Source organism: Talaromyces marneffei, chromosome 4 (assembly GCF_009556855.1).
Source record: "Talaromyces marneffei chromosome 4, complete sequence".
NCBI classification, from domain to species: domain Eukaryota; kingdom Fungi; phylum Ascomycota; class Eurotiomycetes; order Eurotiales; family Trichocomaceae; genus Talaromyces; species Talaromyces marneffei.
Window position 1 is genome coordinate 759,351 of NC_072351.1, and position 23,240 is coordinate 782,590.

General features: G+C 47.5%; 7 protein-coding genes across 7 annotated transcripts; 3 read left to right on the forward strand and 4 right to left on the reverse strand.

Moving 5' to 3' along the window:
• Positions 1-293: 293 nt before the first annotated feature.
• Positions 294-2,486, reverse strand: EYB26_005343 (uncharacterized protein; the record flags this gene model as incomplete). Its single annotated transcript, XM_054264629.1, has 1 exon — positions 294-2,486. The coding sequence occupies one exon, from the start codon at positions 2,484-2,486 to the stop codon at positions 294-296; it is 2,193 nt and encodes a 730-aa protein (XP_054120604.1).
• Positions 2,487-3,098: 612 nt separating this feature from the next.
• EYB26_005344 (uncharacterized protein) lies at positions 3,099-4,793 on the reverse strand (the record flags this gene model as incomplete). The annotated part of the gene is made up of 2 exons (XM_054264630.1): positions 3,099-3,770; positions 3,831-4,793. 2 exons carry the CDS (start codon positions 4,791-4,793, stop codon positions 3,099-3,101), a joined length of 1,635 nt encoding a protein of 544 aa, XP_054120605.1.
• Positions 4,794-5,708: 915 nt separating this feature from the next.
• EYB26_005345 (uncharacterized protein) lies at positions 5,709-7,322 on the reverse strand (the record flags this gene model as incomplete). The annotated part of the gene is made up of 8 exons (XM_054264631.1): positions 5,709-6,150; positions 6,230-6,338; positions 6,391-6,437; positions 6,492-6,576; positions 6,666-6,814; positions 6,905-6,974; positions 7,040-7,107; positions 7,300-7,322. 8 exons carry the CDS (start codon positions 7,320-7,322, stop codon positions 5,709-5,711), a joined length of 993 nt encoding a protein of 330 aa, XP_054120606.1.
• Positions 7,323-12,976: 5,654 nt separating this feature from the next.
• EYB26_005346 (uncharacterized protein) lies at positions 12,977-16,413 on the reverse strand (the record flags this gene model as incomplete). Its single annotated transcript, XM_054264632.1, has 4 exons — positions 12,977-15,621; positions 15,677-15,724; positions 15,779-15,858; positions 15,911-16,413. The coding sequence occupies 4 exons, from the start codon at positions 16,411-16,413 to the stop codon at positions 12,977-12,979; spliced, it is 3,276 nt and encodes a 1,091-aa protein (XP_054120607.1).
• A 725-nt stretch (positions 16,414-17,138) lies between these two features.
• On the forward strand, positions 17,139-17,649 carry EYB26_005347 (uncharacterized protein; the record flags this gene model as incomplete). Its single annotated transcript, XM_054264633.1, has 5 exons — positions 17,139-17,186; positions 17,244-17,336; positions 17,398-17,401; positions 17,479-17,573; positions 17,629-17,649. The coding sequence occupies 5 exons, from the start codon at positions 17,139-17,141 to the stop codon at positions 17,647-17,649; spliced, it is 261 nt and encodes an 86-aa protein (XP_054120608.1).
• Positions 17,650-18,510: 861 nt separating this feature from the next.
• On the forward strand, positions 18,511-19,499 carry EYB26_005348 (uncharacterized protein; the record flags this gene model as incomplete). The annotated part of the gene is made up of 5 exons (XM_054264634.1): positions 18,511-18,573; positions 18,643-18,718; positions 18,778-19,094; positions 19,167-19,265; positions 19,323-19,499. The coding sequence occupies 5 exons, from the start codon at positions 18,511-18,513 to the stop codon at positions 19,497-19,499; spliced, it is 732 nt and encodes a 243-aa protein (XP_054120609.1).
• Positions 19,500-20,233: 734 nt separating this feature from the next.
• EYB26_005349 (uncharacterized protein) lies at positions 20,234-23,073 on the forward strand (the record flags this gene model as incomplete). The annotated part of the gene is made up of 5 exons (XM_054264635.1): positions 20,234-20,359; positions 20,448-20,762; positions 20,819-22,051; positions 22,121-22,679; positions 22,733-23,073. 5 exons carry the CDS (start codon positions 20,234-20,236, stop codon positions 23,071-23,073), a joined length of 2,574 nt encoding a protein of 857 aa, XP_054120610.1.
• Positions 23,074-23,240: the final 167 nt, after the last annotated feature.

Sequence of the window (23,240 nt, forward strand, 5' to 3'; positions counted from 1 at the left end):
TAAGCCAGCTCTGTTGGATGTTGTGAAAGCCAAAAAGTTAAGGCACGTAGTAGTGTCAAGGGATAGAGAATATTTCGAAGATGCGACTGTGGGCAAAGATGGAAAGATAAGGTGTTGAGGAGGAGAAGTTGAGACTAAGAAAGAGAGGTTGAAAGAATAAAGAGGACGGCAAACTCCTTCAGAATCAAGCTGTACAAACATTCTACCTCCCACATGAAACGCTTTGTTTGAAAGTTTCGTCATTGTCAATATAAAACCATTGCGCTATTCTTGCACTATTCATCTTTGTCATCTTAATACAAACCCCTGTCCATCCTCGTCCTCAAATCATATGCATATCCTCTCGACACGCCAGATTTCACCCCCAACAAGTCAAGGGTATTGATACAATGACCCAAACGTTCTTGTATATCAACAAGATTTGCCTCATCCTGGATCCTCTGCGCGGAAAAGCTACTTGGGTATGGGCCGTTTGACAGTTTGAATAGTAGCTGATTTCTCCATTCCATCAGAATCTCGCACGTCTCGCTAAACGCGATGTGAATCACAGCAAATGGTGGGTCAACGAGAGCCGGATGCTCGTAATAGCTCCCTCTTCGGGTATCGATATGTCGACTCACGCCCTCCATCGCTAGTCCGCTCGCAGCACGCGCCAGGTCGGAGATTGCATAGATACTATCCCTACGCAATTCCCGAGTGAGATCAGTTAGGCGACGAAGGGAACTCCGTGTACTATCCGATCGACCACTGGCATCCAAAAACTCAACTTCTGTCGCGAATAGGAGGGCACCGAGATGCCAGTGGGCAACATGGTCGAAACACGCCGCTTGGAGATTGAATGGTGAGGTGGCAAATGACGCCAGACAATTCTCGATGAATGATGCACAAGACGTGTCCCAATCGTGGAAGAGTTGAAGAGTCTCTTGAATGTATATTTCGGGATTTTCTGCGAGAGTAGGGCCACGATGAGCGAATCTTCGCAGTTGTCCTACCTTTCGCCATAATGAAGCTTTGAGAAAGTTTGCCTTGAGGAATACGCCCGCTGTAATGAGGTTGTTCCGGGATAACTGCAGTGGTTGAGTTTCTGGGCCATGGTGATTCTGTGATGTGACTTGTCCAGACTGCATAGGTGATTTGTGCTGCATGGGTGGATTTGAATTCGAAAAACCGTTGGTGGACAAAGTCTGTAAGGATTTCCCAACCTCATTCCGCGGCCAGGTAATATCTCCCTCCTCTTCAGTAATTAGCAAATCCCTGTTCCACAGAACGGCTGACGTCTCGTCACAGACGACAGCAAACTTGACAAAGAAGCAGAAACTGGTTATATCGTCATCGTTAAAGTTGACCATCGACTTTTGTAGCCGTTCCGGATCTCGAAATAGAGGTTGCAACTCCTTGTTCCAAAACGACAATGACTGCAGCGCCTTATCACAATGCGCCTTTCTCAACACCATAACCTCAGGGCTATCGTATGTATGTGAGCCACGTCTTGAAACAACGGAGTCCTTGTGTCGCGAATTCAGCTCTAGATAATCATAGGGACTTTGCGTCGCGGAAAAAATGATTTTTGCGAGGATTGATTCGAGACAGTCCGCCTCCACAAACCATTCAAGAGACCTTCGAGCTTTATGCCACAGCGTCTGGAAAAGGTGTGTCTGAAAACCGTTCGCAGACACAAACACCTCCCCGTACGCCTGCGGATGATGCCCTGGCTCATTTCTCGGGATCGCATTTTTTATACAACTCGACTGACCCGCAAACGCCAGAGCCGTCAACCTCAACGCCTTGATAGCTCTATGACAATGCTCGGGACTCGTGTGCCGTATAATTAGCGCAGAAGCTTTACCATCAAGCCGTTGAACGCGATCATATAGTGTATTATGCAGAGCAGGAAATCGCAAAATCTCCGGCGAAGCCTTATTAGTCGGCGTAGCCCATTTGGAGACTGCCCGCTCAAAGCTTGATGCATAGACATGGAAAAGTCGATGAGAGGTTTCATCTCTACCGAGTTCGCGGGCGACGTTATCTTCATAGACTAAGAATTGCGTTTCCGAATCGCCTGCAGCCTTCTCACTGGTCGCGCTGGTAGAAGATGATACTGAAGACTGCACATGCTGACGCGTCGGACTAGCCGAACTTGCCGAACTCCTACAATAGTAACTCGGCAGAAGATTTCCTGGAGTACTGGTACGCATATGATGCGCCAGCGGCGTCTCCCTCAAATACTTCCTCTTAATCGACTCCGGAAGCTGACCACGAGTCAGCTGAGTCAACCATGTAAAACTGCATTTCTTATTAGCCTTTTCACAGAGTGAGCATGCTAGTGTCGGCGGCAACGCCTCTCCACTTGATCCTCCTGGTGGTAGTAGTACCGGTAGCTGCTGATTCGTGGCTGAAAAGGGGTTAATCCCTCGTTTCGCGGCATCGCATGCCCGGCGGCTCTGGCGGCAGCGATCACAGCTGTGGAACTGCTTGCGCTTCTGCATGCTTTAAAAAGCAGATGAATGAGATACAGAGTCAAGCAGTTACAGTATACATAGTACAGCTTCATGGTCAAGAGGCCAATCGGCAAGGAGGGGCGCCGCATTTTACCGGTAAGTAAGTTAGTGGATCGGATGGATGTGGTTGGGCGATGAACTACCGCCACTTTACCGGTTCTTTAGGTACCTACGGACTACATCTACATAGTGTCTTTTGATATGAATTTACGTGATGCTATTTACCTGTGTTTCAGTCTTACACGGGTCAAAAACTATTCGATCCTGTCCAATCGATGTAATCGCCGTATGGGAACTCGCCGAATGACAAATCATTAAATCGTCCCATCCAAGATTCATATCGGTATCCGGCACGTCGCCAAACCCATTTTCAGAGGTATTTTGATCATTCACAGACTGAATAATAGAATCAACTCTTCTTCTAGCCTTCTCCAACGACTTCCTCAGCATTAACTTCCTTGACCTCGTATTCGGACCTGAGTGTGTCTTCTCAAAATATCCCACAACGTCTTCAATGAGTGGCCAAGCGCGCTTCAAAAGCGCCGTATCAGTCGTGACGAAACATTCTTTGATAGCGAGCAGGATCTGCGGCCATTGAGGTTATATATACCATCTAAATGCTTCCCCGCGGTCATCGCCGTGGATGCGGGGGATGTTTTCCAGGTTCCTTAGACACAATTCGAGGAGGGAAGATTGCTGTCCCTGCTGTCCCTCCTGCTGCTGACTATTCTGATCAGGTCGTCTAAAGGCATGTAACTGCGTCGATGATATCAAATTCTGCGATGCGTAGTAACAGAGCCACGAGTAGTTGCTATCATCGGGATTGCAATGTCGTGTCAACGGCAAGACGTTATCCTTGAAACTTTGAAGGATATTTCCACGAGCCGAATGCTCGCCACGAGGTATGTGATACAATTGTCGGCCACAGATCTGTAGATTATATGTAAATAATGCAAAAGTCACATCTGTCACTTCATCACGCTCCGGCGGATCACCATCAAACGAGGGATCAAAATCCGAGTCATTCACGTTGAGCGGCAAGGTGGGTTGTGTCATTTCAAGGGGGACTAAAGGCCGCGAGTCGGCATCAAAACATGTCTGCACATCTAACAGGCAAATAGTGAACCAAAGGCGTTTGCGCATCTGCTGGTTGAAGAATGTTTCCGTTGACCCTAAAGACTCGACGTGGAGGTTGAGTGCTTGAGCGACGCGGACTGCTGTACCTAGCAAAGTCCAGACAGCACGCGATTTATCATGAACGCGAGTAGCCACCTAGGTAGTCGATGTTAGAAATAAATACATTGATATTTTTTTTGACCACACAAGGTATACCAAATAAAGAACAAAAGCTTGCAGAACCGTCATGTCAGTAGTCCGCATCAGATCAGCTCTCTCCAAGGCCATTTCACAAGCACTTTGATATTCCGGCAGTACTTCATTTCTACTGCATTGGAAAAGGTTATAACACTGACTATCCGTCATACTCGCAACCGCTGCATAAAAAACAGCTGCATCGAGAGCATTCTCAGCTTCACGAGAGCTTTTGGACACAGGATAGGGAACTCCTTCCAAAAAGTGTCGTTTCAACGAAGGCCGATGCAGCACTTTTATAATCCGGTCGACATGGTCCAAGTAAATACCGCACAATGCAGTTGTGACAGCGGGAGATGGGCGTATTGACAATGAGTGAGGTAGAGTATGGCCCGATCGTCCTAGTGATAGGCCCATAAACGGCGAATAAACATGAGTCCGTTCATCCTCAACATCGCCATCATCGTGATCGTCGTCTTCATTATCATCATCATCGTCATCACCATCACCTTCCGTATCATCACCAGCAAACCCCCGGGATTCGCGAAGCTCATTAATAACACTCGCCCAAAATCGCGAGGCGAGCGCATTCGGTCCCGGCTCAAATGCATTGTTCCCCTGTACCGATTCACTAGAAGCGCCCCTTTCCGCCGCCGCTAAAGCCTCTCTCGTCGCAGAAACGCCCTCCCCCTTGCCGTTCGTTTCACTCAGAGCCACATTAACAAGTGCCTCCAACCTGTCAATCTTCTCCTTGAATGTGTCTCGTGTATTATCCCTGCTTTCAGACTTGGTACTATGTCGACCTCGAGGCAATCTCTTGCGTCGTATCGACTCGCACTTAACACCAGCCTTTTGGCATGCGGTGCAGGGGTCTAGTTTGTCGCATTTGATTTTGCGGTGGCGGCAGAATTCGCAGCTTAGTGTTGGGAGGAGTTGAGCTGGTACTGCTGTCTTGCGCTGGGTTGTCCAGTTCGGAGAGGTCATTTTGCTTGTTCCTGATCGCGATCAATGATGGATGAAGTTTTCTTTTTTTTATCTAGTGTTTGTGTGGACAAGACCGTCATCGTCATCATTTCAGGTGTTGCGACTCACTCCATCAACGTTCAGAAAGGAGCTGCTAGTTTATACCGGTACAAAGCAATCAACATGTCTCCCGCTGTCAGCCATCTACCTAGACCATAAGTGATCATGGCTTCGCGCGCCATAATACAAAACGAAATATTCGATGAAAGTTGTCCAGACCCCCAAAGAAAAGAGAAAAAAAATAAACAACACGACACTACGGTAAGCGCTAAGCTGATTTCTGCCTAACAGCCCTAATTAAATACCGTATCAAAGTAACTTGCATCGACGGAGTACTTCGTATACACTAAAATTTAGGTGACCCATGCTAATGCATTTAGCGGGGTTTTAGTGAGGTTCACTGAGTAATGTTAGTGTCTATGGACCAGTCAAGCCCTGTGTCTAGGGCTGATACATTTAACCCTAATATACAATGTTTCTAAGTCACTGTTGGGGAACGCAGTTCAATTCAAGCGACTGCATTTCCATCGCAAGATTGCTCTGAAACCAGACCAGGTCGTGGCACAGACTGCTAGAGATTGTTGTCCATTCTAGAGAACATTTCGATAGCTACAAAAACTTTCGTGTAGTAAACTAACAATATTTCTGGATTCTTCATACATAACTAGAAAACATCATAGAATACTCCGAGCCAGATCAACACTCCAAAGTTTGCCTCCCATGCATCCTCTAATTAGGTAAGGACAATGATCCGGAACTCCAAGCAAAAGAAGGGTAGACGCCACCATGCTCTCTTCGTAGGACATAAAAATAGAATACACTTTTTTTTTCTTTTCTTTTTTTAGTTGTTTTTTCTTCCTTCCCGTGGTCTTCGTCCTAGGCAGGATACCTCGGTTGATTGATATACCCGCTGTTGTTGAAAGATCTCATGGCCAGCATCGGATCTTCCGACGTAGGGTATGACGAACCCGTGCTCGTTAGAGGCTGTTGTGGTCTAACGCCGTACTCCGGCATGGTTACATGCTGTGCTTGTCCGGTATATCCGAATCCTATCGGGGTTTGATATGCTCCAGGCTGATTCGAGTACATTGTCGTGGGTTGGTAAGTGGGCGCAAACCGCGCATCAGGTTCAAACACCGCTCTTTGATCCATGTCCATGGACGTGCGAACACGCTTTGGAGCCGGCGTCGTAGCGTAGTAGCTATGCTGAGGATATCCTGGAAAGGCGCTGGAAACTATTTGAGGCATTTGCGGGCGATCAGGTGAGCGAGGTAGACTTGAAGCATATTCTTCATGTCTACTTGCGCCTCCGCGTTTTCTATCATCATGTCAGCTAAGCATCCTCTCTGTTCACTTTAATACCCCCTCTTCGAGTTGATTGAGTAGGAGCGACTCACTGCGCATTCCGTGCTTCCTTCCGGATCCTTAATTTCACCCCTTGATCGGCAAACGACCTGGAAAGAGGTGTAGACTCTCTCATTCCAGGGAAATTCTTTGGTGTCAACACTATTTCTCTAGTTAGCGCGCAGCTTTAACTGTCTCTGCAGCAATTACTCACCTGGAAATGAGTTGGAAACGATCGATTTCAAGGCCACGACATTGTCCCTAATACAACGATAAGCTCAAGCTGACAATCTAAGTTCTCGGCAGATAACATACTTTTGCATCTCGAAAAGAGTGAATTGCAATCGGAATTCACCCTCAACCTTAATGGACAAATCTCCGAAAACAAAGAATCCTCCATCTACTCGTGGTCAAATGGGTTAGCGGCGTTTGTGAAATCCAAGGGAGGTTCCCAAAAAAAGTTACTTAAAGAGACAGGCAGTCACTCACCAGTATTGTCTGTGTCCTTCAAACGATGCAATGAAGAGACGAGAGTGCCAGCTAAGGCTGTAGAAGGCTGGCTGGAATGAACAGGATGATCTTCGGTGGCGTGGTATAAGTTACAGCACATGAAATAATAGGGACTCTGAAGGTAGTGCCTGCCAGATGTGAGCTTTTTTACCTCGAATTGATAGCAGCCAGCGTGATCATTCCAGCTTGCTTCCGACAGAAGCAACGGGGTTACTTACTGGGCCAGATAGCTGCTCTCCGGCAAAACTTTGAGCTGAATCACAGGCGGAGGATCAACTGGTTTGCGCTCTGCGGGGGAATGAGTTTTAACGAGCTCATCCACACGACGGTTGAAAAGGAAACGCAAAACGTACCTTTCTCCTTGCCCCCAGCCACGCGTGCTTGCTCCGGTTGTTGGCGAACAATCAACTCGAAGTCAGGGCTAGTATTGGAGAGCATGGTTAGTACTGCAAACAGGGAAACAATCTCTCGATCTCAACCAAGCTTGTGGTGTTAATGGGGCAGGAAACTTCGGGAAAGAAAATCAAAGGCAAAATCAGACAGAGCTTCTTGAAAAGATCAGTAACGGGGAAGCAGATTCGACGAGAAACACGGGCGACGTCAGCAGACCAACCTCTGGGAATCGGAGCGAGGCATAGGGGAAATTTTTCTGAGACAAGACGACAAGCTCGCAGTCCTCTGCCGCGCCCAAGTTTTTTTGTTGAAAAGATAGGGCGTTTCGGAGGTAAGTATAATACGTAGGTGGGTTTTGGTTTGTGGAGTTGGTTCTGGGTTATGGGAAGATGGAAGAGAGAAAGAGAGGAAAGAAAGTGAGGTACAAGTTAGGTACAAGGCAACAGTACCAGCTGTAGAAGACTTTGGGTCTGGGTCTTTTTTTAACGGACGGGAGAGAGAGAGGGGATGATGGCGATGGGGGTAGTGATGGTGATAGTGACGATGAGATGGGGAAGGCGATTTGGGTTGGTCGCTTTTAATGGAAAGAGGCAACTGACTAGTAGAATAAGTTACGTTTTGCCTTTGGGAAAGAGGGAGGGGTGGTGGTTGCCGCTTGCGTGCAGAGTGTAAAGCCGTAAGTCGAGTATTAAGTATGCTTTGGTACTAATACCTACTGACGACACGAACGCCCGTTTCTGTCGCTTTTAGGGCAGTTGAGCACGCAGCAGCAGCAGGCAGGCAGGCAGGCAGGCAGTGTGTAAGTACGTACGTACGTATAGTTCGTTAACTATACGTAGTTACAGTAAAGTTACTCAAGTTCTATGTAAGCCACTGTACCCTGTAACGATGGCATACTACGAGTGGTACCGTTTGTTACAGCTTACGGCCCTGGACCGGAGCGCTGTACGCTGTTTTGCACTAGAAATGCGCAAATGCCACACAGAGTGGCCGGTTTATTATTTAACGCACCGCATCCAGATTGGTCGAGACGCTACGAGAGATCCATCTGTCTATCCATCCATACAGCCGACAGCAGGCAATCAAAGCTGCAGCGCCACAGCAGCGTCTGCTCGGTTGATTGGCTTGGTGTTTCACGTTGACTCTGTATTTTGAATTTTCCGATGCACTGATACAACTGCCGGTCATTTTCATCGACGACCGGCGAATGCTCAATCTTCTGTCCCAGAGCATAGAGATACATACATGCTACGTATGTGAGTTAATATTCGGGAGAGAGACGACTGACTCCTCGGACGACTGAATGCGTCAACCAAAAATACGCCGTTTACCCGCCATACCCACAGTACAGCGCCGTACCCACTGGTAATTTTCGTAACAGAAAGGTTCATAGCGGTACGATGTGACCGTTAGATCGAACCATTCCCACACAACCCCCCCTCCACCCATGGAAAAGGTATCACGCACTCGAAGCATGATGTGCGCCGTCCCTTGGACCCTTGAGGCCGGTCATCGCATGCACCCCGGTTAATGATCCTTTGACAGCTTGGAACCAGTCCCCCAGAAGCTTAGCCTAGCTTTTTGCCTTTCGGTTGGGGCAGAATCCGATCGAGCGAGAAACTCAGAAAAGAGAATAAGAAGAGAAGCAACGCCAGAGTGGAAATCGAGGCAGATGAAAGGATGCATGAACTCCACCATGGTCAGTCATTATCGATAACTCGCCGCGAATAAGACGACGAAGACGTGAACAAAGAAAGGTGGAAAAATGACTCAAATAGGCCTAGTGAGTCAATAATGATGACATGATCAAGAGTCGGCTATTGGTCGGCTTTCTCGAGGACGTCTTTTACGACGACGGAGGGGTTGGAAGAAGGTCTAGGTCATGTTCTCTCGCTTCTACTAATGTTTCCTGGTGGATATGAGGCACCAGACTGCACATTGAATGCAGGTTGGCCGTTGTGTCAAAGTCCACACCACCGCCGTCTCTTGTTCTTTTTCTTTTTTTGCACAATGGCTCGCTCATCTGGCTCCTCCGGCTCCTTCAAGGTTTGCGCAGTGGGTGGGTAATGATCCGCAGATGAGAGAAGTGGCCGCCGGAAGTCCAGGGAAGTGTGACTCCTCGGGGACCATGGTTAATGCTCGGTTGGTAACATCATGGTTATGTGGATGATTATGAGGGACAATCACATTTCAAGCAACCGGATAGATCTCAATGGAAAACTCGATTGATAGAGCAATACGTAACTTCGTCCATTCTGCGAGCACGCGCGTAATACCCCCCATACAGAGTACAGTTATCGTGTAAAATACAGCCTAATGCCGCAATCGGTCTAGGCTGTGCATTAGCGTTCAAACGAGGAAAAAGCACTGCCTACGCCATTCCCATTCGAGCAAAGCGGGATCCACTGGACGGCTTCAATTTCTGGGAATTCCCCAATCAGTGCCCATAGCCGCCCTCAGCCGGCTACCGGTAATTCACTGGATATGGTGTAGTCTGTTTTTTACTTTTCTAGTCATATGCAAGATGTCGTTGCTGCAGGCCCCAACTATGCAAGGGCAATCTTAGAGATCGGCCTTAAGGGTGGGAAGCCTGGTTTGTGCGCGTTACTAACTTTCCCTAGCATTCTATCCCTGATTCCCCGGTTATAGTCCATACAACTCTATTATATTACGCGGTATCATTACGCGCTCTGTGTATGCTCAGCCGAATAACTTACAAGCACCCTGTAGACCATTATCGCCGGGCAAACCACCACAAATAACGCGATGAATGTACCCATGCCGTAGCAGTATGGTAGAGACTTGCATGGCGACTAAAGAAACGTGATTTTGGTCGTGTAGCAAACAAATTGGCCATTGTGTGGTACTTCCCACTAATTCCGTAGTGCATGCTTAGTGTACCAGGATCTGGCCCTGGCTTCTACTACGTACAGAGAGTACCCTGGAGGTTCTCCTGAGAATGAAGAGCGACATGCAACTTCTTTTTGTAAAGAAGCAGTGCCCTTCTAGAGGCATGGCAACACGTTATTGTCATTGTGCGTCTTGCCGTGACTGCTTTTTGTACCATTCGCCCTTTCCGTCTTTGTGAGGGCGCTCCTTCCCCTGGACTGCGACCCCCCGTGACGGCATCGACAGCTCGACACACCTATCTCTTCTAACTTCTTTCTCTTCTTCGTCGTCGTCTTCTTCTTGTTGTTTTTTTTTTCGATCTCATTGGCAATAGATCCTACTTGAATGGCTGCTTTACGAAGTGGTCTCGCCCTCCTTGATCCCTACCAGTTGCACTGGGTGAATCGAACAACATACCTCGGTGGTGGGCGTCGGCCGTTCGTTGAACGACTACACCCTATGGCGAAAATCGAACGTGGAGCCTGATTGATATGACAGTTTCAATATGCCCCAGAGTGGATAACACCGACAGCACAAGCCAGGAGAAGGTTATTCAGCTTGGTCCATCGGGACGTTTTGCCGTATCCACAGCGACGTTGGGTCAATATGCACGATTGACTTCGTACCCATACGGCCGACCCAAGATGGATGGACGTTAGGAGCAGAAAAATGAGAAGTGGTCAAATTTACCGACTATCGCAAGCCATCGTTTCTGGAGGAACGAACCGACGAGGCGGAGCAGAACACTTACAATCCGAATATTCACACAATGGTTTCAGTTTGTTACACTGGCGAACTGCTCTGTACTTGACAGCTGTACCATTGTTTCAAGAGTACAGTTTGTGCAACCTTCAGAAAATGTCGGACGCATCACATTCTTACTTATCCAAGATGCAATGGCATGATGACCTCGGTATATTTAGTTCGGACGCACAACATACGGTATTCGCAACGGCTTCCGAGTACCCGTGCGTTTCTTCGGCGTCGACAGGCCCTTCCGATTGAGTCCAAGGAAAAGCAATGTGCAATTCACGCCGTTATCGAATGCGGTACAAATGAAAACAATACTAGTACGAAAACAACCTCTTGAACATTCGTCAATCCTCATGTTTTACAGTACTTCGACACTCGAAGAACCATTCAGAGGTTTATGCGAAAAGGTCTACGAACCGTACGCCGTGCTTATGCCGATTGACAAGCCGTCAACCCTATGCTTACGCAACACCTGTGTGATGTCAATCTCCACCATACGTCGTATTATTGTATCGCCGTATCGACACTAACATTAAGCTACGCCGCTAGTATATCATGAACTACTCGATTAGCTGCATAAGTGGCCGCTCTTGCGTCAATCTGCCGCCGACTAATACAGGTTCTGGTGTCAGTGTGATGAAGTGACTTGGTGTCCTTTTCTGCCGTCATCTTCTGTAGAAAGTAGGGCGCTTGTCTGTGAGCTGCCGCTATACATGCAGAGGGAGTTTGACCTGTCAAGTTGGTAAACCGCCATCTCTGCATTTGGTGCCCAAAGAAGCTACTGCGTTTCTTTCGTCTTGGTTGGCGTCCTACCTTGCTAATTGCATTGAGCACAAGCGCTAAGGAGCAGAAATCAGTCAGTCAACTCCGGTGGGTCACACAGATACGTGTGGTATGATGTTCTCCGTCTTCGGGGAGGAAGCCGGTGCCTATTTTTCGCCCGTAGCCCAGTGGGTAATGCAAAAAGGTTGCATCTGCCACCAACAATTTTGTCTCTACTATCAAACTGCCAAAAGTACCGACGATACCGAGACGGCAGATACCTTGTTTCCGGTTCACTTGGTTGCCATCGTCCGTCGTCATGGCAAGCACAGTGGGCTACGTAGTTATTTGAAAGTGCAATATATGCAGCGTTTCGCCTTGAACGTACTTTATCACACTAACGATGCAGTGAACATTCATTGCCCGAAAATTGGCTCCGACCGGTTGACCTATGCGTCGACCTGTCACTTGTCATTCATCAAGTCAAATGACAACGCATTTAGCACCGAAAAGAAAATATAAAAAAGGAACCAGTCAAACTCTACATATTGACGCAAGTACCTGGCAAATAAACAAGTCATTTAAAAGAAGAAAAGAAAACAACAAAAACAAACGAACAAATGAATAGATGAATAAATGACCAGCTAACTACATGATTCATCCACGGACTGGATACACATGGAAACCATCAAACTTAAAATAACCTGACAGCTACCCACTCCTGTAGTTAGTTAGTTACTAGTAGGTACTTACTACAGTTACTGTATGTACAGTAGATGGCGGTACCCAAGACCATGGGTCTCCTCGTAACTAACTTATTAAGTTACAGGTGCTACCTAAGTTACCTAACCCTAGCCTACCACAAATACCACCACCCTTAAGCTAAATAACTTAAACCATGGACGTACCGGCCCTAGGTGGCATCCTAGGGTACAGCAGGTACCTAGGTACACACACTATGGACCCCCCGCTGTCAACCAGACCATAATTAATTGCGTGTACCTAGGTACGTAGGTAGCTTGATAATTTTTAAGTTAAGCTGGTTACCTGGTTAGCTGTGAAAACCATGGATTGACCAATGGGGCTAGCGATGTAGCTTTATATTTAAGTTAGGCAGCAAGGATGTCCAGTGACTATAATATCTCACTCTGTACAGAGAAAGGAGTCGATGATGCTGGTGATGATGATGGATTGGAATTCCTAGGGGGTTCACTGGAACTAAATTGTGTAATCTAAACAGACTAACAGACAGAAAAAAAAAAAAAAAAAAAAAAATGGAACGCCCAAACTCCCCTCCGTCCTTTTGCAGTAAATCCGTGTAAAATCCTCATTCTAAGAGAAAAAAAAAAATGCCAGTAGTAGAAAGACAAAAAGGGGGTTTAGAAACAAGTAGGAATAGAAAGTTGGAATTTGGCGGTCAATAGCATTGATAAGAAGAGAAGAGATACATGTATGCATATACAACCAACACAACAGTAGTGGAAATTCTCCTGTTACAATGTGATTGGCACATCCTCGTCAATCTCCCCGTCGGCATCAATGTCACTGTTCTCGTCATCATTCCCATTCCCATTAGTTGTCGGTGTTGGTGCGTTGGTGGTCATGGTGGAAGCAGCAGCTCTGATAGGCGTCATCCTCGTCGCCCTTTTATTATCGCCATCGGCAATGGAGCGTCGCGTTGTTCGACGGGGGGTGAGATTGTCCGTGCTATTTATCGTGTTGGTAGCGGCTGTGTTATCATTATTAGGATCGGCCACTGTAGAGAGAGAAACGGGTGGATCAATGCCGTTTGTCATGCGCTGATCTTCGTCTTTGGAGTCGGCGCGTGGTTCTTCGGCCTCGATGGCGTCTTCGAGGCCATCGCCGTTTGTCAACGTCTCGTTGTTAGGGTCGGCTGCTTCATCCATGTCGTCGGGGTCTTGCGGTGGTTCCTCGTCGTTGTCAGGGTCTTCTGTACCGTTAACACCAACAACTGAAGGGCTGTCAGGACCAGATACAAGCTCCGAGACCAGCCCACTTCGTCCCCTCCGCGCTGAAGTAGCTACATTCGCAGACGCAGGCGATCCAATCCCAAACATAGATGTAGACGTACGTCGAGGCGTTGAGCGTGCGTTGCGCGGTGTTGACACATACGAGCTGTTGTATTTCGTCTTGCTGCCCCAGGGTCTACCAGGTCGGCGCTTGAAAATTGGTGGTTGCACAGGAGGGTAAATCTCGAATCTGGTCGGCGGTATACCAGCCGCCGGATTGGGTGATTTTGAGCTTGTTTCACCATTTGTTTGTGACGGGACGGTGGAGCTTTCGCCGAATGAAGAGAATCCCGCCGTTGATGGAGGACCGCCTGGTGTGTATGATGATAGGTCATTTGGTTTTGTGGAATCGCCGTTTATTCTTGTAGTTCCGTTTGCGCCTAGACCGAGCTCGCCATCTTCGTCTGCGCCCTCTTCATCTTCGTCGTTGGGGTCTTCTCGAGGAGCCACGGTGTGTAGCTGTGCACGATCGTAATGAGACTGGTTGCTTCGGCCCATGACGTACGGTGTCCAGACGAGAGCGTCCGGGTTGAGTTTCACGTAGCCTTTGATCTCCCAGCTCTTGATGTACTCTTCGAAGTAGGAATAGTTCAGCCGTAAAGCGTAGGTTTTCGTGACTGGATCCCTGACAAGCGCACGTAGTCCCTCCAGACCAGAAACAATATCGTCCGCGGTCATTCCTGTGCGATCGGAAAGTTCTGCAATACTGACGGGTGTTTTCTGATCGCGCAACTGATAGCTCAGAACAAGTCGCCAGTAATTCCGATACGACACCAAGCCCATATCCGACAAGGGTTTCTCAGGGGATCCGGTCTTTTTCTCAACTCGCGTCAAGAGATACGAAAAGTCGATGAGCAGGTTACCATAACCTTTTCGCTGATGAATAGGGAGCGTCAAAATACATGAGACGTTATTCGACGAGCTGGGCCGTTTTTCCTTGCTGAAATATCCCACAAAGTGGCATCCTAACTCATCGTACTCGGTCATCACGTAAAAGAGAAATGGTTCGACGTCGTAGTAGAGTGTTTTGGAGCCCAAAAATAGCTTTGCTAATAAGCAAAGGTTTTGACAGTAAACGGGGTTCTTTCTGCCGTCCACTTCATAGATAGATACTGAACCATCTCGGTATATCTCGTCGCCCGGCGGATGTTTTGCTGGACATTTCAATTTATGCCGCCATGCGACGAAGTCTGAATTCATGTATTTGAGACAGAATTCACAGATATAAAGAACTTTGTTGCGGCTGTATTCTTCGGGGTATGGGGCAGCATACCACGTCTCAATCTCGTAACCGCCAAAATTGATCCATTTAATTTTGCTCGGAGGCCCAGATACTTTCTGGGAAGCACGGTGATTGACTTCTCCAACGGATTCTGACTCCATGACTTTGCGTTGCCAGTCTTCTTCTGCGCTCCGCCGCGCGGCCTCGAATTTCTCTCGGTCCGCTTGCGTTGGCAAAGTCCGGCTAGTATCCGCATCGGCTTCCGACAATATTCCTCCATACGGTTTCGACTTGAGCTCTTCAACTTCGCGATCATGAAAAGAGTAGAAAGGTGTAGTATAGCTGGGCGTGATGGGGGCGAAATGAGAAAGTGGCTCCTGTTCTACAGGAGGTGGCTTGGGTTGTCGACGGCGCCGTTGCTTGAAAGGTCGCGGCCGCGAGTTGAGGATCTTGGCCATTTTCACAAAGTTGAGGTGCAGTGCAATGATGCACCTGCCAACGTCACTTTCCACAACACGACATAACTCTTTTTCTGCTTTACGCTTCCTGCGAGGCCGACGCGACAAGCCGTCCGTATCCAATGAGCCATCAGCGCTGTCTGTTGCGCCTTGGGAAGATGTACGGCGTTGTCGTTTTCGCAATACGGGGACGTGATCGTCCGAGTCAGTAGGCGAGGTTTTACGTTTCCGTAGTGACCGCGTTCCATCCATGGGATCGTCGTCAACTATCAGATTATTAAAAACGGAATGTTGACCTTCGGTTGAGGCAGCTTGTAAGTCGCGCGCAATGTTTTCGGCAGCTGCTCTCCGGGAAGCTGCGTCGTCCTCTTCTGGGTCGGGTTGTAGATTATTCTGAACACAGACAGTGCATCGCCAACGTTCCGCATCTTGATTATATAGTTAGCAAAACCCAAACAACAAAATGACATGGTCGCAACGTACCTTCATCGTCACTGAAAGCGTTTTGTTCGCGCGCGCATTGTCGATGGGCTGTAGAATCTGTTTTTAGCACCAAAATCCGACCCTCGGGAACAAAAGGCTTACAGTGATCGCCGCAAACTGCGCATGTCAAATACTCCTCAAAATCCTCTGACGGATCATGATCTTCGTCCTGACCGCAGAATCTTTTTATTGTTAGATTCTACCATGAATTTCAGTGCAGAATAGCACACTCACATGCAATTCGACCGAATCAACTTGTCCGCATCATTTTCATCATTTCCATTACTCTCTGCTTCCCAATCCTCTGCCTCTCTGTCCGATGCATTGCTTTCCGAATCGGAATCTGAGCGTGCCTCGCCGTTTCCATACGTGACATCTAGATCACTTTCCTCATCGTCGGATTTTGAGGATATTGCCGCACTTCTCCGACCTCGGCGCGGCCTTTGCGGTGTCTCGTCATATTCATTCTCACTTTCCCTCGATGCTACATCGTCATTGACTTGTTCCGCATAGTCCTCCTCTTCTTCACTTTTATTATCATCGTCTGCGACATCCGACTCCGCTGTAGGCTCGTCTGTCTCGACAGCATCTCCGGCATCTGCTTTTTGAACGGCACTTTGTAATTCCTGATCAAGCTGGTAGAGATCGGTATCCTCCTCTCCTTCAGCGTCCTGGTCACTGTCCACTCGATCGTCGACATGTGAATTGACCCCTAGGTCCTCGTGGCTAGCAGGCATGATCGCCGCCATATCGTATGTCCCCTTCGTCGCCCCCTTCGTCGCCAAACGAACCCGAAGTCTAGCACCACCAGCAACCCCAGATATTTTTCTCAATAAATGCACGGTTGGAATGATAGGGCTCCCCGATGGTGAGGAGGCCGCCGTCACTTGAGGCTAGGACAGCAAGGCATCGGTGATTGGCATGGCAATGCCTCAATCAAGCCAGAAGAAAGCTTTAGACTTTAGCCTCGCTTTCGCCCCGAGGTCGCTTTTGGTAGGCGCAAAACGTATTCGAAGTCTGTTCGTAGATCGCTGTGGCGTTAGCTTGATGCGGCTTCAAAAGGTAAATCCGTATGCGCTTTGAACCGAGACGGAAATATTTTTTAAGCTCAACGTACAGATCGAAGGCTTTAACACGTAGTTAACGCGTAATTTTGTCAGTACTCGCTGCACAATACCGGAAATTTGTACTCGTTCCCAAGCAACGATGCGCCGAAGTCCCCTTGTCGTGCCGGCACAATTGGTGTTATTGCCGCCGGCGTGCTGACTGAGCATGCCAAGCCTGGCGACTCCGCTATTCCGTTTATGGCCGTGAGACTCTTCCACCAGCGCCGACCACAAGCTCTCCGCAACGTCTCACGTCTTCGCCTGTTCCCCGTCAATTGAGTCGCAATTCTGCCGCTGGAGCGACGAATACATATTCCGGCTATTGAACAAAAATCCTCACGACCTAATCCGCCAAAATGGGTGTCCCGTTCGAGGCTTTGCTTCCTTACGGCATCATCATCGGGGTAAGCTTTGACAAGCGCCTTCAGCAATACTCAGAGCACCGCTAATTCATGACACAGATGTACTGCGTTACCGGTGTCGGCCTCAGTATTACCAAATATTATGCGAACGATCACAAGAAGGCCAGGTGGAACAGAGACGTCTGGGATAAGGTAGGCTTGGCCCCGATCTAATCTTACGAAAATAGAGGCCTTGATGCTAACTTTTTTGCAGCAAAGTATGTGTGACCCTGTCCGATAACGAACGAATCCCGAATTGGAGAAATATTTCCAAATACTAATGTGTAACACGCAGTGATGGAGAGAGATTTCCGGATAACAGGCAGCATGAGAGGTCAATCTACCAACGCTGAGGCCCCTACTGGCTTCGAAGTCAGCAACCCATGGAAGGTACGTCAGTTCTTTCTACAGAAGAAATAGACTAGGTACTGACTACTCGCATTAGCTCGAGAAGAGACAATACTAGATGCGGCGAGGTGTTTTTTTATTCTGTTTCCAGGTTTCATTTACGATATTCAAATTACCTTTCTACTGTGGCTCTCAGGTCCCCTTTGTACAGTTAACTTCGACATGTGCCACCGGCTGCAAACAAAACAATGTCTTTTTCTGAAGGAAAAATAGAAATAAACTACCACTTTCCATCATTACTCTTCAATTTCAGAACAACTAGGGGCCCAGCGACTTGGGTCTGTCACGTACACGCACTTGGATCGTATAGCAGGGAATGATGCGACCAATCTAGCTCTGACACAAATAATTGCAAGTTCTGTCATGAAATGTGAGTCTGTGGACCAGCCTGTAGTCCATTCTTAGTATGAAGAGGATGTTGAAACGTCGAGAACTTTTCCATATATCCGCATCAACTCTGCCCAAATAACAGGACCTGTGATTAATATTTCGAGTCGACATATGGATCATTTCAAAGATCATTCAGCAATCAGCCATAACTTAGAGTATTACTCACCTTTTAATGGGATGAAGATAGATCTCAGATCGTTAGCGATTCAATATCGAAAATTGCTCCAATCATATCAAACGGACGATCCCGGCTGCGTTCCCATGATATAACCGACGGTAACCTCATTGCGTTTCTGATGGTCATTTACCTAGGCATCCTGATTGACTTGATATACTTGTGAAAATAATATTCAAGATTCAACAGTCCAGTTACCTCTTGAAGTTTTTCCAATGACCTTGTTACTTAGACCATACCCCTCGACATCTTCCGCTACATCAATACTCCGCCAACCCTTAACAATAACCAAGAGCCCCCATTACGAGGAAGCTGGCCTTTTTTGCAACCCTCAGTAAATCCATTAACCGCGCTATGTCTTCTGTGGCGACTCTTGAGCAGAAACTCAAGGCTTTAGAGAGCCTGTCAGCTTGTGATGTACGTTTGAGCGTCAATCAAAAATTGTGACCATCATTCTATCTATAAAATAGTAACACTCGGATTTAGGTTTCAGATGCATTGGTGAAATTACAAAAAGGACCTGCCGGTAGTCCAGTAAGAGCAGGTCAATTAGCTGATATCAGTGAGCTCGCTCCGTAAGCCTTCACGCGGCACATCATGAGACTAATGTACAGAATATAGGCCCAATGTCCCCCTTCATTGGCCGACAAGCAAACAAATCCAAGATAATCGCACCAGCCGTCACTTTTAAATTCATCCCAAAGGGGGATGCTGCTCCAACAGTTTCAGATCCTGAAAAGAATGGGTTTCCTCCTGGGAAACATTGGGTTGACTGGAACCAGCCAGGCACCATCGCCGTTCTTGATCAACCTGCAGAACAGTATTGTGCTGTTCTTGGTGGAATCATGGCAGCAAGAATGTCATATATTGGAGTCAAAGCTGTTGTGGTTAATGGCAGGGTAAGAGACTTGGCAGAATTGAGTGCTTCGGGACTACATGTAAGTGCTTTACAACGTATATGCTTTCAATTACCTCCATCGTCATTGACCAAGCACTTTCAACGGACGCAGGTATGGTCAAAAGCAACATCTACAGTAGGTACCGGAGCTGAGGCCAAAGCCGGCTTGCGAAATGTCCCCATTGACTTTAACGGGGTGACCGTTGACACCGTATGCTATTTTCCAGCATTTTATTTGACGTCGACAAATGCTGATGCTGGATTCTAGGGAGATATCGTCTTCTGTGACCCGCTAGAAGGGGTCGTGGTGATACCAAAAGACCTACTCGATGATGTTTTGGAGCTGTCTCCAAAGCTCATAGCTCAGGATGACAAGGTCAAGGCAGATGTGGAGAAGGGCATGTCAGTGTTCGAGGCGATGAAAAAGTATCGTAACATTTTATAGCTTCTCGTAAGTTCAGCATAAAAATAGGTAGGTAATAATAATTGTATAGCGTTTTCGATGTTGAAAGAGCATGTACCCAGAAGAGTTATGACCAGGACTAGCTGGGTAGCTAAAGTATGTCTCGCCGGTGGGTATCCTAATTGCATGAATTCACTAGCGTATCATGTCTCATCGGATAGGAAACAGGGTTGCACATATGTAGAAAACGAAGGACAATACGTACTGCGGTATTGTACTCGAACAGGTAGCTTCAGGATTTATATAGCTGTGGAATGTCAGACAAATCCACCTCAAAGACAATCGATTAAAACCCAGTAATTGAGTGATTAAGAAGCAAGCATTCGAGCAACGAAATACAAATAAGAATTAGTTACTCCAAGGTACGACAGATGTTCAAAGTGGTCAGACAAAAATGAAGCATGGGGACAAAAGCCACGAGCGGCGTCACATGACATCACGTGACACATCGGGAACTCTAGCTTGTTGAAACGTCCCCATCAACAACATGCTAGAGCTAGGTTAGGTGTCGCAACGACAGACAAGGAATCCCTATTATATCGACCGACAAGGGGTACGCGATTGCCTGTACTCATATAGGGCGGCCATTACGCTCAGTTTCTCGCAGGAACCGCTTCTGCTGTGGATCAGCAGCGTGTTCCTTCTATCGGTGTTACCTGGGTTGATCGTTCAGTTCACAGCTCTTCTGGCTCTCGAGGCCAGCAATCCTCCTCAATATGGCTCCGAAAGATACATTCTTCCGCTCGGCGGATATGAGCTTGACCCAGCTTTATATCGCAAATGAAATCGGTCGGGAGGTGGTGAGCGCCTTGGGTGAAGTAGGACAGGTCCAGTTCCGAGATGTGAGTATATGACATAACGCCGAAGTTGAGCACCATGACACTTCGATACCACGTAAATGTGGGAGCTTGATGCTAATGATATCCTCAGCTTAACCCAGATGTAAATTCCTTCCAGCGGACATTCACCAAGGAGATCCGACGACTCGAGAATGTTGAAAGACAACTACGCTATTTCTCCTCACAAATGGAGAAAGCGAACATCACTATGCGACCCTCCTCCGAGTTTGGAAATACGCTTGCTGCCCCATCTTCCGCTGAAATCGACGAGCTTGCCGAACGAAGTGAAGGCCTGGAACAACGTATCGTGTCGCTGAATGATAGCTATGAGACGTTGAAGAAGCGGGAAATGGAACTTATTGAATGGCGCTGGGTTTTGAGGGAAGCCGGAGGATTCTTCGACCGCGTATGTTATGATTGCGGTTTGGTTTGGAGATTAGCATGCTAATAAAATACATTCAGGCACATGGGCATACCGAGGAAATCAGAACATCTGTGGACGGCGATGGGGATGATGCTCCGCTTTTGCAAGATGTTGAGCACCAGGTTCCACGGAACGGCGACGCGCAAGGCCAGCAGTCTTTCTCCGTCATGAATATCGGCTTTGTTGCTGGTGTCATTCCTAGAGAACGTATTGGTTCGTTTGAACGCATCTTGTGGCGTACCTTGCGTGGAAACTTGTACATGAACCAATCCGAGATTCCGGAGCCGATCATCGACCCTGCTACGAACGAAGAGATACACAAGAATGTTTTTGTCATCTTCGCCCATGGTAAAGAGATTTTGTCCAAAATCAGGAAGATTTCGGAGTCGCTCGGAGCAAGTCTCTATGGTGTAGACGAGAATAGTGAACTTCGTCGTGACCAAATCCATGAGGTCAACACTCGCCTTGGAGATGTCGAAAGTGTTCTGAGAAACACAACGAACACGTTGGAAGCCGAGTTGACCCAGATTGCTCGTTCACTCGCTGCCTGGATGATTATCGTTAAGAAGGAAAAGTCGGTGTATCACACACTCAACAAGTTCTCGTATGACCAGGCTAGGAAGACATTGATTGCGGAAGCTTGGGTCCCGACCAACTCTTTGCCATCGATCAAGTCAACACTACAGGACGTCAACGATCGCGCTGGATTGTCCGTGCCGACTATCGTCAACCAGATCCGAACAAACAAGACGCCTCCAACCTATGTCAAGACAAACAAGTTCACCGAAGCGTTTCAAACAATCATCAATGCCTATGGTATCACCAAGTACAGTGAAGTCAATCCCGGTTTGCCCACAATTATCACTTTCCCCTTTCTTTTCGCCGTCATGTTTGGTGACTTTGGTCATGGATTCTTGATGACCCTTACTGCCACCGCAATGATTGTTTTTGAAAAGACTCTACTACGAACCAAGTTGGATGAGTTGACGTACATGGCATTCTATGGTCGTTACATTATGTTGATGATGGGTATCTTCTCGATGTACACCGGTCTGATCTACAACGATGTCTTTTCTCTATCTTTCGAGTTCTTCCCCAGTCAGTGGCAATGGCCCCATAACATCGACGAGGGACAAGTTGTCCATGCAACTTTGAAGCAGGGTTACCGTTACCCGTTCGGTTTGGATTGGAACTGGCACGAGGCAGAAAATGCGCTGTTGTTTACAAACAGTTACAAGATGAAGCTCAGTATCCTCATGGGATGGGCTCATGTAAGTCTTCCCCTCACTAATTTTGATCTCCTTCTGGATTTCCTGGACAATCGCTAACTTGCCGATAAGATGACCTACTCTCTCTCTTTGCAATACATCAACGCTCGCCACTTCAAGTCCAAGGTCGACATTCTAGGCAATTTCCTTCCGGGCATGATCTTCTTCCAGTCCATTTTCGGTTACCTTGCCTTTACCATTGTCTACAAATGGTCCATAGATTGGAATGCTAGAGGCGAGTCTCCACCTGGTTTGTTGAACATGTTGATCTTCATGTTCCTCAGCCCTGGAACTATCGAACAACAGCTCTATCCTGGACAAGCTGGCGTACAGAAATTCTTGCTAGGTTTGGCCGCTTTGCAAGTCCCCATCATGCTTCTTCTTAAGCCTCTGTGGCTGCGAAGAGAGCACAACCGAGCCAGAGGTCTTGGTTACCAAGGAATTGGTGAACGCGCTCACGTGAGTGCATTGGATGAAGATGGAGATCTGAACGGTCACGCATCCGCAGCACGTGATAGTATAGCTAGTGATGGTGAAGCAGTTGCAATGATCGCGCAGGACATTGACGAGGGAGAGCATGAAGAGTTTGACTTTTCGGACGAAATGATTCATCAAATCATTCATACCATCGGTAGGTCTGCCACAGTTTTCCTTCATGTTTATATGACTAACAAATCGTGCTAGAATTCTGTCTGAACTGTATCTCTCACACCGCATCCTACCTTCGTCTCTGGGCCCTGTCACTCGCCCACCAGCAACTCTCCATCGTTCTCTGGACCATGACTCTTGGCGGTGCTTTCGGCATCGAGGGCTCAACCACCCGTATCATCCTAATTGTCTTTTCCTTCTACCTCTGGTTCACTTTGACCGTGGCCATTCTGTGTGTCATGGAAGGTACCAGTGCCATGTTGCACTCGCTGCGTCTACACTGGGTCGAAGCCATGAGCAAGCATTTCATTGGAGATGGTATTCCGTTCCAGCCTTTTAGCTTCAAGACCCTTCTTGAAGAGGACCCTGTTGATTAAACATTGTCTTTCGCTCGTTCTGTTTTTCTTTTTGGTTTGTTGTATGTATAGCAGTAGCATAGTGTAGAAATGTAGATGACATGTCTGAACCAAGATATCGATCTCATCTAGATAATACACCTAGGTGTCTTGTGTAGCTAACATTGGCGTGGTTCCTTATTGGATTA